Source organism: Nomascus leucogenys, chromosome 17 (genome assembly GCF_006542625.1).
Source record: "Nomascus leucogenys isolate Asia chromosome 17, Asia_NLE_v1, whole genome shotgun sequence".
In the NCBI taxonomy this organism is placed as follows: Eukaryota; Metazoa; Chordata; class Mammalia; order Primates; family Hylobatidae; genus Nomascus; species Nomascus leucogenys.
The window spans coordinates 25,063,783-25,082,622 of NC_044397.1; the positions used below are offsets into that span (position 1 = coordinate 25,063,783).

At 35.9% G+C, this 18,840-nt stretch overlaps 1 protein-coding gene across 1 annotated transcript in view; it reads right to left on the reverse strand.

The window, feature by feature from the left end:
• Positions 1-650: 650 nt before the first annotated feature.
• ARL6IP6 (ADP ribosylation factor like GTPase 6 interacting protein 6) overlaps positions 651-18,840 on the reverse strand; it is a 39,015-nt gene continuing 20,825 nt past the window's right edge. The window contains exon 4 of the mRNA XM_003274967.4: positions 651-2,068. Coding sequence (XP_003275015.1) covers positions 1,975-2,068 — 94 coding nt within the window. The 3' untranslated portion in view covers positions 651-1,974. The remainder of the gene's footprint in view (positions 2,069-18,840) is intronic.

Here is an 18,840-nt window from a genome sequence, read left to right on the forward strand (position 1 = left end):
ACATCAGAGTATACTTACACAAACCTAGCCTACTACACACCTAGGCTATATGGTATAGCTTATTGCTCCTAGACTATAAACCTGTATACATGTTACTGTACTAAATATTGCAGGCAACTGTAACACAATGGTACATATTTGTGTATCTAAACAGAGAAAAGGTATAGTAAAAAATGCAGTATTATAATCTTATGGGGGGATTCACTATCCTAAGTACAGTTTGTTGTGACCAAAATGTTGTTAATATGGCACATGACTGTCTAGGGTCTACATATCTCTGGGGTCTACTGTTAATAACTTTCTTAGTCATTAGACACAAAGAATCTGGAGGGAGTTACTCACATTGGTGGTGGGTGGGAATACACAGGGGTGGAGAGAAGATAAACTGATTCTGTCACTTGTATACATCTTTGCAATGAAAGGGCTCTTTGGAGTCAAAGGGTGAGGAGTTTAAGCGTGCAGGAAGGCAGGCAGGGAGTGAAAATAGATTCACGGCAACCACCACTCTGGTAGGAATACTTAAGCCATGGGATTGATGTTTAGATACACACACACACACACACACATACACACACTTCAGATAATTTAAATTGGAGCAGTATTAGTCATTTCCAACCAAAGAGTTTTGAATAGTAAAAGAAATGCTAGACTTTTACAAACCTTGTTTAGTCGGTAACAACATTCAGTAGATAATAAGGGAGCGCACTGCACAAATTCATTTCCCACTTAGCCTGAATAAGCAGTTTGACTACATAATGGTTTCTTATTGTAAGTTTTCCTATGGCCAGGCAAAACAGCTTTGTAAATAGTCCATCTTTCTAAAATTGAGGTAACTTTCTAAACATTAAAAGTCTTTAGTAACAGAGGGGAAAAATTAAGGCTTAATTACTTAGAAAACAAAATATCACAATTACAGAAGTGCATTTAATTAGGAAAATTATAAAATTATATGAACTATATGTAGTTTTTAATATCTAGTATCAAAATACCTCTTCTACTTTGTTAACTAAATTTTTGAGATTAAGAACAAACTAGTTCAATCATTCTCACATATAAAAATTTCATGTTTATATTTATTAAAAACAAAATAATGCAAGTTCTGTTAAAGTAACAATATATACACCAAGATAAATATTTGGAATTGTGGAAATAGTAAAAATTTCAAATTTCTCAATATTTTAATGACTTAAATAATTTACCTTTTTTCGGGCATTTTTTGTTAAAAATAAACATTTAATTTTAAACTTAGGTCAATGTGCTTTTTTGTGTTTTTTAAAGAAAAAAATTAGTAAAAATGGCAGGTACTAGGTTTGCACTAGCTAAAAAAATAATGTTTACAGTTGTCTAGATGTAATAATTTTAAAAACATACAAATTCAATATGTAGTATGAAAATACATTAAAAAACACATAAGGAACTATGCCCCATAAAAAATATAAATGCAACTTCTATTAATTATATGAATATCAAAAATTAAATATTCTGATTTAAAAGTAGCTTCTATAAAAGTCGGAGTAGTAGGCATTATTTGCTTTCCTAAATGTATAAATAAGAAGTATTTCTAGCTCAACTAAACAGAAATATCAGTATTTCTTAGCAAAAAATGTAGTACATACATGAAAAGGCAAGCATTGTCCTGTATTCAAGTTTTTGAGTTTAAATTCCATTAAAATGTTTCCTACAACTTGAAAGAACTACACATACAGAAGTAAAAAGATGAGGTGAACATCTTATACTCTGAAGAAAGTACTTAAAACTTAATACTCAGATATTCCCAATTAATCTGTATCTTAATACTCAGACATTCTAAAACAATGCTTTAAAAGGTCTTCCACAATGATGACTGTGATAAATATCTGAACTACATAATGAACAGCAGGTTTCTCGGTCTTGTGAGTAGACAATGATGCTCCTTCTTGTTATTACAAAGCAATTATGATTAAGTTTTGCCAACAATATTGCTCCAGTGTGGGTTTACATGAGGCACCACGCCACAGTAAGAGCAGCTACAATGCCATTCAAAATCGCCATGCTATAGCCCATGTGGAAAGAATGTCCAGTCAGTTTCCTAGAAAAAAAGAAAAACAAATCAAAAAAGAAAAATGTAATGTGGTATAACAAAGACACCAAAAGTTTTCATCGAAAATACTTAGACCTTGGAGTGTATTTCCCAAATGTTCACACATGAATACAAAACTTAAAGAAAGAATATTGGACATCTGCAGGATAAATAGTGGACAGATCTTATTAAGTCCTGTGTCAAAACTGTACTGGTTAATAATTATAGTTGTTTCAAATCATTACTGATGAGTAATGCTGAGTTTCATCCCTGTATTTCTTTACTGTGTTTCATTGTCACTATGTGTAGCCATAACCTAATTCTAAGGTATAAGTTTTGTTATTTTACAAACAGTTCTTTCATTAATTAGTGGTGTGTTTCCGTGCTGTCTGTTCTTACTTTGATTTAACTTAAAATACATAAGTATTTGTTCTGTTTGCACCACTTTTAGGTTATATGAAGGAACTCCCTATGTCTTTTATAGATATTTCAGCTATCATTCTAATAGGTTACTTAACTGAAATGGTTTTCAATGAGTTCTTAAGAATCAGCAAAGACACATCTCTTTTATGATTGCTAGGAGTGCCAACTAGTTTACTAACTCTTATGTGCATGAATATTCCCTGACATTTGTTTCCTTTATCTTGTAACAATCTTAGAACAGTTTTTCCCACTAACTGTATTGCAATAATACTATTTGCTTATCCTAGTAAGAATGAGACATACTAAAAAGAAAAGAAGGTAGTATCCAATTGAGACTCTCTAGAAGGCAGAACAGAATAGTCTCCTTTCTGGAGCAAAACAAATTGAGGACATACAGGAAGGTGCACTAGCAGAAGTAAAAGCCAAAAGACAAAAGTAGTAAGGGCCCTGGACTGAGACGGTCATAAATACCCATATCCCCTCCTCCTTTCCTAAGGAGTAGCCAAAGACAGAGAAGCACTTAGCTGTGAATTAACACTTGAAGAGCACCTCATAGTGATTCCAGTCGCACAATATCTGTGGCAGAGATTGAAGAAGGTACATTCTTCAAAGAAGAGCCCTTTGCATTCATCTGAAGCTACATAGACCCTGATGCTTCCTGACAGTCCCTTGCTCTGTTCCAAGGGAGTTATTATTTACTCTTGTGACTCAACCTTTCTTTACCCAACTATGGCTAGTCTAAGATGCTTCTCATGTGCTATTAAGGGTTAATCTACCTAGCTATATTACCTATCTACATTGTAAAATAGGTATAATGCTTTGTCCCTTTAAAAAACAAATTCCTCAAATATATATTGATGACTAGTGAACAGAAACCTAATCATAAAATTGAACAATCAGCATTATCATTCATCATAAAATATTTAGTGATGATCCAAAAAACTTTTAAATTAATAGTTCGGTCTTCCGTATCAGTGGGTTTCACATCTGCGACATGAACCAAGCAGGTAGAACATATTTGGACCAAAAAAATGCATCAGTACAGAACACATACAGACTTTTTTCCCTTGTCAATCCCTGAACAATACAACAACTATTTATATAACATTCAAATTGTATTAGGTATAATATTATAAATAATCTAGAGATGTTTTAAAGTATATGAAAGGATATGCTTAGGTTATATGCAAATACTAAGCCATTTTTGAATGAGACGTTGAGTATCCTCAGATGTTGATACCTGTGTGGAATCCTGGAACCCATCCTTCACAGATAAAGGGGGATGAGTGTACTCACCCAATAAAGTTAATCATCAAAAGCTTTCCAGAGTTAATTGTTCTATTTTAGTAGTTTGTGATCCTCACAATCCCACAAAAATAGAAAAATCTTTAAAGTTCAGTTTACTAAGCCAACAACTACAATGTTGGTAGAACTGAATTTTACTGAGATGTACATGCTCAAATGTTCAGTGACTTCCTTACTAAACAGGCAAAGCAATGCATTTTAATGGCAATGAAAACATACTCGGGAGTAGTGGTTCCTAGTCTTTCTGTCATCTCAAATGTACCATATTCCCACTGGGAGCACTGTAGCAATTATCACAGACTACTGTTAGGTAAAGGACTTAAATCTTTGAAGAATCACTTGCTTTAATTTAAAGCTTCTTCAAAATATTCACCATGATTTTCCTCTTTGGAGGAAGACACAGACAATCCCTGCAGGCTTTCTCTCTTGTGACTCTCATTTGTGATCTCTAAAGTCTGTTAATAAAGACTGAAGCAATTATGGTTCTCTTTTGTCAAAACTCTATAGAGGACTTGTTTAAAATTGACTCAAGTAAAATGAAAATATTATCTTCAATTAATGAGTTTAATATCTTCAATAAATGATAATTAAATACAATGTCTACCTCATCCAATCTATATCTATACACGCATTTCACTTTTTTAATTAAAGTATACCAGTAAAATGTAAACGTCTAACATTTATATACAGTTCAGTGCATTTTTACTGTGGTAGACTCATATACTCACCAACCACATAAAGATAGAGAACATTTCTGGCACTGCAAAAAGCTCCCTTTTAAATATTCAACTTACCTCCTGCAGATCTTGAGGTAACTGCAATACTGAGGGCTGTCACCATGATTAGTTTCACTTGCTCTTGAAACTACATCTACATGGCATCATACAATATATATTTTTCTGTGTCTGCCTTCTTTTGCTCAGTACTGTCTTTGTGAGATTCATCCATGTTGTATGTAGTATTAGTTTGTTCTTTTTTACTGCAGTATATAGCAAAATGTATTTACCCATTTTACTACTGATGGGTGTTTCCAGTTTGGGGCTCCTAAACATAGAGATACTATCAACATGTCTTCGGTGGGTGGTGGGCATCTGCACTTATTTCTCTTGGATAGATTCTAGGAGTAGAACTGCTGAGTTACAAGGTAGATATACGTTAGGCTTTAGTAGAAAGTATGAAACATTTTCCCAAAATAGTTGTACCAATTTACACTTTCACTAGCAACATATGAGTTTAAGTTGTTCCACATCATCATGAACACTTGGTATTATCAGTGTTTTAAATTTTAACCATTTTAGTGGGTCTGCAGAGTATGTTGTAGTGGTTTTAATATTTATTTTTCTGATGATTAATGTACTTACTGACCATTCAGAAAGCCTTTTTTGATGTTTGTGTTCAAAACTTTTTCTCACTTTTTCTATTGGTTTATAGAGTTCTTTACATATTCTAGATACAAATCGTTTGTTAAAGATTATGTGTTGTGAATAATGTTTATGGTGTGTCTTTTTTTACTCTCTTAATAAGATCTTTTGATGAACAGAAGTTCTTAATTTGAATAAAGTCCAGCTAATATTTTAAAAAATGGCTAGTGCTTTTTTGGTGGCTTTTTCATTAAATCTTTGACTACTCCAAGGTTATGAAGATATTCTGTATCTTAATAAGGTTTTACTTTTCTTCTTTTGATATTTAGCTCTATAATTCATCTCAAATTAATGTGCATTTTTTGTGTTATAGGACAACTGAACACAAAAGAATGAATTTGGTCCTCTACCTTACACAATATACAAAATATAGTCAAAATGGACCAAAGACCTAAATACAAGAACTAAGACTATAAAACTCTTAGAAGGAAACATAGGTATAAATCTTCATGACCTTGAATTAAGCAACAGATTCTTAGATATGACAACAAAAGCACAAGAAACTAAAGAAAAAACATAGACATCATCTAATTAAAAACCTTTGTGCTTTCAAGGACATTATTAAGCGAAAACCCACAAAATGGAGGTAAAATTTGCAAATCATATATCTGATAGAGTCTTCTAAGATATAAAATAACTCTTATAAGTAGAAAATAAAAAGACAAAAAGTCAAATTTTTAAAAGGGCAAAGGATTTAAATAGACAATTATCCAAAGAAGATATACACATGTAAGGTCCAGCCCCACAGGGTCGGTGGGTTTTCTCCCTGTGTGTGGAGACGAGAGACTGTAGAAATAAGGACACAAGACAAAGAGATAAAAGAAAAGACAGCTGGGCCCGGGGGACCACTACCACCAAGACGCGGAGACCGGTAGTGGCCCCGAATGTCTGGCTGTGCTGTTATTTATTGGATACAAAGCAAAAGGGGCAGGGTAAAGAGTGTGAGTCATCTCCAATGATACGTAAGGTTACGTGGGTCACGTGTCCACTGGACAGGGGGCCCTTCTCCGCCTGGCAGCCGAGGCAGAGAGAGAGAGGGAGAGAGGGAGGCTTACGCCATTATTTCTGCATATCAGAGACTTTTAGTACTTTCACTAATTTTGCTACTGCTATCTAAAAGACAGAGCCAGGTGTACAGGATGGAACATGAAAGCGGACCAGGAGTGTGGCCAATGAAGCATAACACCACAGGGAGACGGTCAGGCCTCCAGATAACTGCGGGCAGGCCTGACTGATGTCAGGCCCTCCACAAGAGGTGGAGGAGTAGAGTCTTCTCTAAACTCCCCCGGGGAAAGGGAGACTCCCTTTCCCGGTCTGCTAAGTAGCGGGTGTTTTCCCTTGGCACTGACGCTACCGCTAGACCATGGTCTGCTTGGCAACGGGCATCTTCTCAGATGCTGAAGTTACCGCTAGATCAAGGAGCCCTCTGGCGGCCCTGTCCAGGCATAACAGAAGGCTCCCACTCTGTCTTCTGGTCACTTCTCACTATGTCCCCTCAGCTCCTATCTCTGTATGGCCTGGTTTTTCCTAGGTTATGATTGTAGAGAGAGGATTATTATAATATTGGAATAAAGAGTAACTGCTACAAACTAATGATTAATGACATTGATATGTAATCATATCTATGATCTATATCTAGTATAACTATTCTTATTTTATATATTTTATTATACTGGAAAAGCTCGTGCCCTCGGTCTCTTGCCTCAACACCTGGGTGGCTTGCCGCCCACATACATACAAATAGCCAATAAGGACATGAAAAGCTCATGATGGTCAATGTCATTAGTTACATGGAAATGGAAATCAAAAACCACAAGAGATACTGCACATACTACTTGGATGGTTATAATTTAAAAAAAGAAAAAGAAAACAAGTGTTGGTGAGGATGTGGGGAAATCAGAAGTCTTATACATTGCTGGTGGGAATGTAAAATGATACAGCTGCTGTAAGAAACAGTTTGGAGGTTTCTTACAAAGTTAAACATAGAGTTAACATATGACCCAACAATTCCACTCTAGGTATATATCCAAGAAAACTGAAAACAAGTCACACAAAAACTTGTACCTGAGTGTTCATAGCAACATTATTCCTAAGAGTCAAAAAGTAGAACTACCCAAATGTCCGTCAACTGATGAACGGATTAAAAAAATGGTATATCCATACAGAAAACAATGCAGCCTTAAAAAGGAATGAAGTACTGACATACGCCACAATATGGATGAACCTTGAAAACAGTATGCTAAGTGAAAGGAGTAAACACAAAAGACTATATTAAAAAAAAATCTGTATGATTCCATTTATATGAAATGTCCAGAATAGGCAAATCCATAGAGACGAAAAGTAGACTATGGGTTTCCAGGGGATAGAGGGAGGAGGAAATGGTGCAGTGATTGCTAATGGGTATGGGGTTTTCATTTTGGAGTGATAGAAATGTTCTAGCAGTGATGGTTGCTGAATATTGTTATTCAGTAGTTTTTAGTGAAAATATTAAAAACTACTTAATCCTTTTAAGAGAGTAAAGTTTTATCCTATGTAAATTATACAGAAAAAAAAAAAAAAAACACTTTACTGTCAGACATTAAAAGAGGACCTGGGCCGGGCGTGGTGGCTCACGCCTGTAATCCCAGCACATTGTGAGGCCCAGGTGGGTGGACCACAAGGTCAGGAGATCGAGACCATCTTGGCTAACACAGTGAAACCCTGTCTCTACTAAAAATACAAAAAATTAGCCGAGTGTGGTGGTGAGCGCCTGTAGTCCCAGCTACTCACGAGCCTGAGGCAGAATGGTGTGAACCCGGGAGGCAGAGCTTGCAGTGAGCCGAGACTGCACCACTGCACTCCAGCTTGGGCAACAGAGTGAGATTCCGTCAAAAAAAAAAAAAAAAAAAAAAAGAGGACCTGAATGAAGGGAGGTCTCCACCATAACCTGGGAATACTCAGCATTGTAAAGGTGTCAGTTTCTTTTTTTTTTTTTTTAAATAAACACCTATAAATTCAATGAGATCTCAGTAGTAGTTCAATAGGATTGGTAGAAAATTGGCATTTTGGTACTCAGTTCAACTGATACAATAAATGTGCAAAAAGAATAAATATTCTAAAATTTCAAATTATAACCTAAAATCAAAGTAATTTTAAAAAGAAGTAAACTGATACAGAAACAAAAAAGACATCTGAATAGACTACAGCATCTAAAAACAGATCTATGTTTCTGAGCGTATGTATGTGGGTGTTGGTGATGAGAGGTTTTACCAATAAGGCATTTTTAGGTCAGAGGAACAAAACTTATAATTATTTCTTTACAGGTTCCTTCCTTATTCCTAAGAATCAGTTTTTTATTTAGCAGTGTAGAAGTAATCAAGATTCAGCTTATTTTCAAAAGAGCTGTCATATCTACATGGAGTAAAAAGAATGGTGGCTTCCTTTCAGTCTTCTGCTTTTTTTTTTTTTTTGAGACAGGGTCTCACTCTGTTACCCAGGCAGGACTGCAGTGGCATGATCATGGCTCATTGCAGCCTCCACCTCTCGGGGCTCTGGTGATCCTCCCACTTCAGCCTCCCAAGTAGCTGGTGAGGCAGGAGAATAGGGTCTGGAGGCAGGGAATCTAAGGCCAATCTGTGCTAACTTCCTAAAAGAGAAACACCAAGGTCTAGGGGCAGGGAATCTAAGGTCAATTTGTGATAATTTCCTCAAGTTCAATCAAAGGGAAAACACCTGGGTCTAGGGCAGGGAACCTAAAGCCAATTAACGCACACTTCTTAAAGCTAAACTGAAAGGAAAAGCCCCATCTCCCCACACTGGAGTAACAAAGGATCAAAGACTACTTTTCTCCCTACAACCTTCTCACTTCCACTACACCTCAGATGGAAAGGGCAAATGTCCTGCATAGGGTGCCAATTCACCTCAGCCTTTAATCAGCAAAAGACCAAATCCTTCATCCAGATGAAGGGCAGCCAACAGGGACCTCAAAAGGTGTACTTAAAACCCAGAAAACTTTGTAACCAGGCCCTTGAGCCGCTTGCTCGGGCCCAATTCCACCCTGTGGAGCGCTTTCTCGCTTTCACAAATCCCTGCTGTCGCTGCATTATTCATGTATTTTGTTCCTTTGTTACTTTGAGGGTTTTGTTCAATTCTTTGTTCAAAACGCCAACGACCTGGACAACTTACTCAAGGCATTCCTTCAAGTAACCCTGGTACTACAGGCACGCACCACCAAACCTGGCTAATTTTTTGTAGAGATACAGTTTTGCCATGTTGCCCAGGCTTGGTTTCAGTTTTGTTCAGTTTCATCATGGAGTCTACTATGGATTCCAAAATGGTTCTTATTATTGCAGGTCATGACTTTTTATTTCCATACTCTAAAGCAGGAAAACACTGTTAGGCAAATGGTAACAGAAGGGTAGAGGGGTTTGAAAACACTGAATAGAGAATATGTAATTTTTGTTCATTGGTCCTTCTACAATTTCATGAAGAGAAAGATAAGGGAAAGGAAAGGACCTAATCCCAGAAGAATAAGCCTGATTAGAAGCAACTTACCTTTATTACGTAATTTAGATCAATAAAGCAAAATGACTATAATTTCTGAAATCCTGTGTAATAGTCTAACATGGTGATGGGAATATAAATTAATATAGCCATTATGGAAAACAGTGTTTTCTCAAAAATCTGAAAATGAAACTACCATATAATCCACCAATTCCACTACTGGGTATTTATCCAAAGGAAGGACAATCAGTATATTCAAGAGATATGTGTATCCCACGTTTACTGCAGCACCATTCACAATAGTCGAGATATGGACTCAATCTAAGTGTCCATCAACAGATGAATGGATAAAGAAAATGTGGTACATATACACAACAGAATACTATTCAGCCATTAAAAAAAATGAAATACTGTCATTCCTGGCAACATGGATGAGTCTGGGGGACATTAAGTGAAATAAGTCAGGCATAAGAAGATAAATATCACATGTTCTCACTCACATGTGTAAGCTTAAAAAAAATGGGCTCATAGAAGTAGAAAGTAGAACCGTGGTTATTCGAGGTTGAGAAGGGTGGTGGGGTAGCCGGGGAATAAACAGCAGTGGGTGGGGTGGGGGAGGATAAGCAGGAGGTTAGTTAACGGATACTAAATTACAATCAGAGAGGAGGAATGACTTCTAGTGTTCTATAGCACTTTAGGGTAAATATGGTTAACAGTAACTCATTGCATATTTTCAGAAAGCTTTAAGAGAAGATTGTGCATGCTCACAACACAAAGAAATGATAAATGACAAATGATGGATACGCTAATTAGCCTGATTTGATCATTATACACTGTATGGAACTATCATTCATTCCGTATTCCACTAATGAATATGATTATTATGTGTCAACTAAAAATAAAAAAAAAGTCAAACATGGGAAACTTGATTAGATAATTAAAAAATTTCCGTTCAAGTAAAACTACAGCATTATTTATTATTAATACTGCCAAACTTCAAAAGTGGGTAGTAGATAAGACTGCATTACTGAATGAGGTAAAAGAAAAAAACAAGAAAAAAAATCCCATGGTTTCACGGCAACATAATAGAAATGTTTCACTTTGAAGACCTTCCATTTTACTTAAAAATTTACAAGGCTTATATACTTTTTGAAAATGGCATGACTATTTGTGGAGATGTTACTACAATTATTATTTGCATATACAAATGTGACAGGTTAAAACAAATTCACAAAGAAATTCTAAGTTGCTGACATTCTCTCCATGTACTTAAATACATTGTACAGATGAATTTTCCTAAAACATTCCTTTGCTTTAAAATGCTTTTGTGTTAACTGGATATAAATGTAAACGAGCAGAGCAAACAATATTATTAACAAGGTTAAGTTTCCTTAATAATACAAGTTTTGACCCAGGTTTTAAAAGGTACAGCAATGGATTGACAGACAAAAGACGTATCATTGTGTAAAAGGAAAAGAACCAGAAGTGGAACTCCAACTTAAGATTTCATGCTTATCAGGAGAAAAACTGGACCAGATGAACCTACGGTCGCTTCTATTTCCTTCCATTTCCTTCCTTGCCCCCTCTCTCCCTTCCTTTCTCTCTCTCTCTTTTTTTTTTTTTTTTTTTTGGACAGAGTCTTGCTCTGTCACCTGGTCTGGAGTGCAGTGGTGTGATCTTGGCCCACTGCAACCTCCGCCTTTCAGGTTCAAACGATTCTCGTGCCTCAGCCTTCCAAGTAGCTGGGGTCACAAGCACACGTGCCACCACCATGCCCAGCTAATTTTTGTATTTTTAGTACAGATGGGGTTTCACCATGTTGGCCAGGCTGGTCTGGAACTCCTAACCTCAGGTGATCCACCCAGCACTCCCAAAGTGCTGGGATACAGGCGTGAGCCACTGCACCCGGTCTCAGTTCTACGTTTCTGTAAGTATTCCAGGTAGCAAGAAATAATCCTAAAAAATACCTCAAAGAGATTTTGTACAGTTTTTTACCTATTAAAACAGGTTATTGGTCAACATTACCTGTACTTAAAACTAGAACAATGATGCAGAGGATACAAATATTTCAGTCCCAAAGAGTCAATTAAGGAGACCTATCTATGATGAAAATTAATGGATATACTTTAACCTGCTACTTCAACATTGTAAGACGTGACTGTTCATTTGACCATATGAAAGAATTAGTAGCAAAATAAATAGAGTACTCAATGGCAAAACCAGAATGTTTCTTCAAGTAAAAGTCAGGATTCCTAAATGTGGATTTTATTATGCTGAGACAAAGTTCTTTTATACGGCAAAACATTTCTGAAATAAAAATGAAAATAAATAAAAATATTATTCAATAAGTCTAGAATGCCAATGGAGACGGAGTTACAAAGAAAGGCTCATTACCAACAGATCTACTTCCATATTCTGAAACATAAGCTATATAGAAGGTATGATCTTTTTCTGGTTCTGGAGAATTCCTTTCAATAATAAAAAATTCTACAATGAAGTACTTATGTAGTCCCTGATAGTGGTTAAGAGTTCAAGCTCTATGATTAGATAAACACGGGTCTGAGTGCCAGCCTTGCCTCTTACAAGGGGTATGAAGATAGCAACATTGTTTGACCTCTTTCACCTTCAATTTTCTTCTCCATACAATGGAAACAAAAATAGAATCTACCCTTACAAAGCTGTTGTGAATACCAGGTGTCTGGCACATAGTAAATGATCAATACATCTTAGCTATATAGTAAAGAAACTTAGCTACAGAAGAGATTTTTAAAAATTCTTCTGACCATCAACTTAGATTCTCCCTTCCAAGTAAAATACCTAAACCTAAGCTTGCTTTAAAACCAAAACAAAGAAACAAACAATAGTAGCATAAAAGCAAATCCAAGAAGTAGATGGAAGAAAGAAATGGGAGAATTAAAGGTCTCTCTCTTGTGTGTGTGCGTGTGTGTGTGTGTGTGTTTCTGTTTGATATTACCCTCTTCCTACATAATGACTTCTTTTATAATTCACTGGAGAACCCAGACTTCCATTATTTATATCTAGATTTTGTTCTGTGAAAATATAATGTCTAGCAATATATTTACATTACTATTAAATAGTAACTTGCAAAGTGAATATATTATAAAAGAATTATATTTTAATTATTTTCATTTTTCAGGAATGGAATACATTTAAAATATAAGATTCAAATGAATTCAATGACTGGCAATTTAAGTGACTACATTCTTACATTTTGAAGCATAAATTAAAGCACTGAATAAGCAACTTCCAAAAATTCCAAATAAATAAATTACCTTAAAAAGAAAGTTAGAGACAGAATAACAGAACTGAGCAGGTCTCTTGTCATGTTTCAGGTTGTTTATTGTTTTTATGCTAGTTTTGGTTGATCTGAACTGAATCTCTATACTATAGTACTAAACACCAGACTCCACTGTTAGAATAATTGTTCCATGCACATTTATTCTGTATTTTCTTTCCCACACAGGTATTCCCACGTCAGAGATGCTTTTATGACAGAACTCTTGTAATTTAAAATAATAACTTCATTTCCAGCTGACATTGCTTTAAGCAGAAAGCTCTCTGTGCTTGCCAGAATAAGAAGTTATGTTAAAGGCTCATATTAAGACCCAACTGGCTATTCGTTTCTGTGTCTGACTGGCTCAGAGGGAGAAGGGATGAGCTAGATGGTACTAATCTATTCCCCTTTCACACATCTGAGCTGCCTTTGATTTCTCATTCTATCTAGCCCAGGAATCTCCAATTGCTACAAGTTTTTAAGCGTATAAGCTTTGTTTGGAGTAACTACCAGTTAGTTCTTTATCTGGAATCAAAAGATCTTAACACTAAACCTGAAACTTGGAAAACAAAACAAAACAAAACAACAAGCAACACCATATTTTATTAACTTAAAAAGTATTTCCTTTTTAGAAACATAAAACTACATTAACTTTATTGTATCCTTTTGTCCTAAAAATTACTTGTTAGAAATTGCTGAAGAGCAGACAAAGTTGTATTTCAATGAACTTGACCATTGTTTTTAAGAAATTAGGGTTAGAATTTTAAAGAGAATGCTTCCCTACACTTCTTTGCTATGTCTCTCATTAAGGAAAAAAAACACACATGACTTTACCTCTAACTTTTTACTCTAAAGTTCTTTATAACTTTCTCAATTCCCTTTTCATTCACCAAGATTTACAGAATACTCGGTATCAGGTATTAAATTACATACAGGAGATAGAGAAAAGAGTAGGGCTGGATGTGGTGACTCATGCCAGTAATCCCAACACTTTGGAAGGCTGAGGCAGGAGGATGGCTTGAGGTCAGGGGTTCCAGACCAGCCTGAGCATATAGGGAGATTTTGTTTCTACAAAAAAATTTTGGCCAGGCATGGTGGCTCAGGCCTGCAATCCTAGCACTTTGGGAGGCCAAAGTGGGTGTATCACGTGAAGCCAGGAGTTTGAGACCAGCCTGGCCAACATGGTGAAACCCCATCTCTACTAAAAATACAAAAACTTAGTTGGGTGTGGTGGCCTGTAATCCTAGCTCCTCTGGAGGCTGAGGCAGGAGAACTGCTTGAACCCAGGGGGTGGAGGTTGCAGTGAGCGAAGATCATGCCACTGCACTCCAGCCTGGGTGACAGAGTGAGACTATCTCAAACCAACAACAACAACAACAAAGAGACATGAGTAAGGAGTCAGTACTGCCTTCGAAGATAACAGAATCTAGTGACATAGTAGACTAAGTTTTGCAGGCAGTATTACCAGAACATAAAGGAGCCATTCAGCTTGTAGAAAGGGAGAAAAAAATCCAAAGAAGAGCTAATACCTGAACTAAAATTGAGTATGAGGGATTTAGTGTTCTTAACACCTAACGGTATGCGCAGAAGCAAGAGACAACGGAGAGTATAGGAAGCTCAATTGTTTAATATGATCAGAATGAAAGACCTGGAAAGCTAGCTCTCTCCTCACCGAAGTTTAGTCATGGCTGTACTACTCACAGAACTATTTTAACCTACTAGAAAATCTAATTCTCAATCTTTAAAATGAGGATAATAATTCCTTTCATTAGTGTTCTTATTAAAACTAAATGAGATAATATTAACAATTACTTGTTGGCTGGGCGTGGTGGCTCATGCCTGTAATCCCAGTGTCTTGGGAGACTAGGGCAGGAGGATTGCTTGAGCTCAGGAGTTCAAGACTGTCCTGGGCAACTTAGTGAGACCCTATCTCTACAAAATAAAAATAAAAATAAAAAATTTAGCCAGGCATAGCAGCACTCGCCTGTAGTCCCAGCTACTTGGGAGGTGGAGGCAGGAGGGTTGCTTGAGCCCAGGCAGTTGAGGTTGCAGTGAGCCATGATTGTGCCACTCCGCACTTCAGCCTGGAGCAACAAAGCAAGACCCTGTCTCAAAAAAAAAAAAAAAAAAAAAAAAAAAAAAAAAAAAAAAAAAAAAAGATAAAATCTCAGGATAAATAACAATTATCCAAGAAAAGATAACTGGCAACTTGTGGTAGGCCACGGTCAGACTTCCAGCTCAAAAAACCTTAAGAAAAGAAAACCTCTGACACTATATCTGCTTTATCATCTGACATATCTGTTGCTTTAGTAAACTTAAACACATTGCCTATGAGGGTACCATTATTTTTACTCCATTTTAGAGATGAGGAAGTTATAGCTTGGATACACTAACTGACTTGCTCAAATGTCCTTCTGCTAGGGTAGGCTGGATTTGGAAGCTACCTCTCCCGACTTCAAGACCCTTTTTAATTATATCAGGCTGCCTCTGGTAATTTATAGGTTGTTAAACAAACAAAAAGGGTTCCAAGTACAAAATTGGCAAGCACTGTCGCTCAAGTATTTCTTATCAGTATTGCTCTGGGCATATGGACACTTGTGCCTCTTCAGCTACTCATATCTAACACTGTAAACAGCACAAGCAAGAGCAGCTGGGCAAGGTGGCTCATGCCTGTAATCCCAGCACTTTGGGAGGCCGAGGCAGGTGGATCACTGGAACCCAGGAGTTCGAGACCAGCTAAGGCAACGTGGTGAAACCCCGTCTCTATAAAAAATACAAAAATTAGCCAGATTAGCCAGATGTGGTGGCATATGTCTGTGGTCCCAGCTACTCAGGAGTCTGAGGTGGGAGGATCGCTTCAGCCCAGAAGGCAAAGGTTGCAGTCAGCCAAGATCATGCCACTGCAATCTAGCCTGGGCAACAAAGTGAGAACCTGTCTTAAAAAAAAAGGTACAAAGCAAGCACTCATTAGCTGTATCACTTTATGAAAACAACAAAACCAACAGTTAATACAATTTCCTAGAGGATTTTGTTACATCTATGTATATCTCCATTCAGAACAGTAATGAAATATATCTTACAAGATATGCATGTACTTTAACCCTTTACTTCAAGAAGCCGCAGTGCAATGCCATCAATATATTCATTAATAGTGACAGCACTGTAATTGATGGCTCTGAATAGTCCCCAGACAATGAGATTTCATGATACTCAAATATCAAGGCCAAGTTCCTGAACCATCTCTTTTGTCAGTAGCTTTTCTCTCCTACTGCAATTAGCCATCTGACATCTGTTTCATTAGTTCATGGCAATAAAGAATCTGATTCAACAAAGAGGCAGCTCTCCAAAATCTGTATCAAAGAGTAGTAGAGTCAATTCATTGTGCTCAATGTTAAATCTAGTCTGCATGGAAAAGAAATTTCTAATTTGAATACTAACTAACCCATTGTTTTTGACCTCCAAGGTTTATATATATGCCCAAGTTAACCTGTAACACTTGTATATTATGTTATGCTAAAGATGTCCACATATACTTATTTCCAAGGAGGAAAAGTCAATGTTTGTATTTAGTTATGAGGATAGGCTAACTGTATTAAAGAAAATTGAGTGCTGCTGGAAATTTCAAATTTCAAGCAATTCAAACAAAAATCAACTTGTTCCCTTTTCTTGAATTGCATATTATGATTTAACTGTTTTATTTGTTCTCTATCTGCCTAACCCTCAATGTGAAGAAGTCAGAGAAAACCCTAATAACAATATTTTAAAGACCCAAACTAATGTTGAATAGAAAAGTAACATTATAATACAGGATGCCAATCCTGAATCCTGAATGTTCCAGGAAATTCGCATGTCAAAGTATTTTACTATCTGCTGCTCCCTGCTACAGTTAACAACATGCTCTCACACACAAATGTTAGCATCTAATTACATACAGAACGCTTTACATAGGAAGTAACACATGTAAAAGAGTAATAGATCATGTTACTTTCTAAAATAGTTACTAAAAACAATTTACCAAAAATTAATTCAAACTAAAATTAACTTGTTCCCTTTTCTTTCTCACTTATAATTTATTTTGCAGATTCTAGATTGCATTGTAAGGCAATACAATTTTTTTAAACAAGGATGCATATAAATTATGTTACATTAAATAAAAATTAAAAGCACGTTTTCTAAAATTGAGTGTCTGGATATTTATCAAATGTTATTTGTGGTTGGAAGAAGAAATGGAAAGATGGATAATTCATAGTGATCAGATAATAAAGATTGATAGCATGAGGAAGGTAGCAGATACCCTTTGATTTGTATATTAACTGTGAAATAATGCAAATTGCCAATCTAATCTCATAGATTATATTTTAGCAGGCATTTGTGAAAAAAAGACACCACTCTTTACCTTGGCATATGCCTAGAAATCATGATGTAACACTAATAACTGTGAAGTTTCCCTGCACTTTGACCATGAACCCTATATCAAATAAGCCATAAATACAACCAATAATAATACATCTAAAGAGGAGATACCAAACTTCAAACTTCTCTAAAAATGTAAGAGTAAGTTTATGCTGACTTCTATAAAATAGACATTCAAATGTGTCTTCCAATCTGCCTAGGAAATGCACAAATGTAATAATTCAAAGGACACCTGAAGAATACTGTAACTTAAAACTGAGTCTAGTTATGATAAAAATATAATAATTTTGCTTGACTTCTGATAATTCAAAATGACTGTCTGTGAGATGACTTTGAAGGTTTTGGTCTCTTTTAAAAGCTATCTAGGAAAATTTTAAATGATGCCTTTAAAAAATATTTTTAGCATCAACATAGATGTTTGAGGTCATTTAACTGAACAAAGAGTTGTACTCAAGGTGGAGATTTCTTTTCAAAACAATTCAATCTATGCCTCAAAAAGACTCATGTTCAGTTGTAAGATTCAGGATAAGAAATCTCTTAGCATAGAAGTCAATTGAAGATTTAAAAACTGAGACATGCTCCAAAAGCTACAATGCTGTGACTGCAAGACATGCTATTTCTATTGCATTTCTCAAAACAGAGAGAAAATTATTTCAAATCAGTTTCTCACTGGATGATTCAACAATCCAGGCTTTGGATTCAGATATCCAATTCACCAGAAATCTTACTTTTATATACCTTTGATCAGCATAAGCTTGCAATTTGAAATTTCCAGCAGTACTTTATTTCCATTTATATAGTTGGCCTATCCTCATAACTTTAAATACAAGCACTCATTTTTTTTCCTCCTTGGAAATAAATATCTGTGGATATCTTTAACATAAAATAATAGTCCTATTAAGGAGCTTCCTTGGCATAGTAACTCCCTTCACAATGATTTCAGCTACGGAAATCATTACATGCTAGGGGCGCTTGCCACTGTACTCTGTATGCTTAGGTTATACAAATTAACTAGATTTAAAATTAATAAACCAACTTTACTTGCCAAGAATGACTTATTTTGGAATTCCCAGGTTGTTTTACATTCCTACAATGTTAATGTCCTACTGTGAAGGTTATTTGAGTATATGCTGTTAAATTTGACGTTTGATCTAAATAGTGAACATTCTTTCATGTCAGCAATACGACCCATCACTCATGTTATCATTTTTCCACTAAGCTTATTACTATAGAGTAACATTTCTATCCTAGATGTGACATTTATTATCAGAGTGGTTTTTATTTCTAGCACACTGAATAACTATTAACCTGCAGCTACATACTTTCACCACTATAGGAAGCTTGAGCATAGGTGATGTGAACTGTGGAGTGCAGTCTTAAAGTGGAATAAAGGTACTAGGAGAAAACAATGGAGAAGACAGAGAAAGTCTGATGTTAAGAAC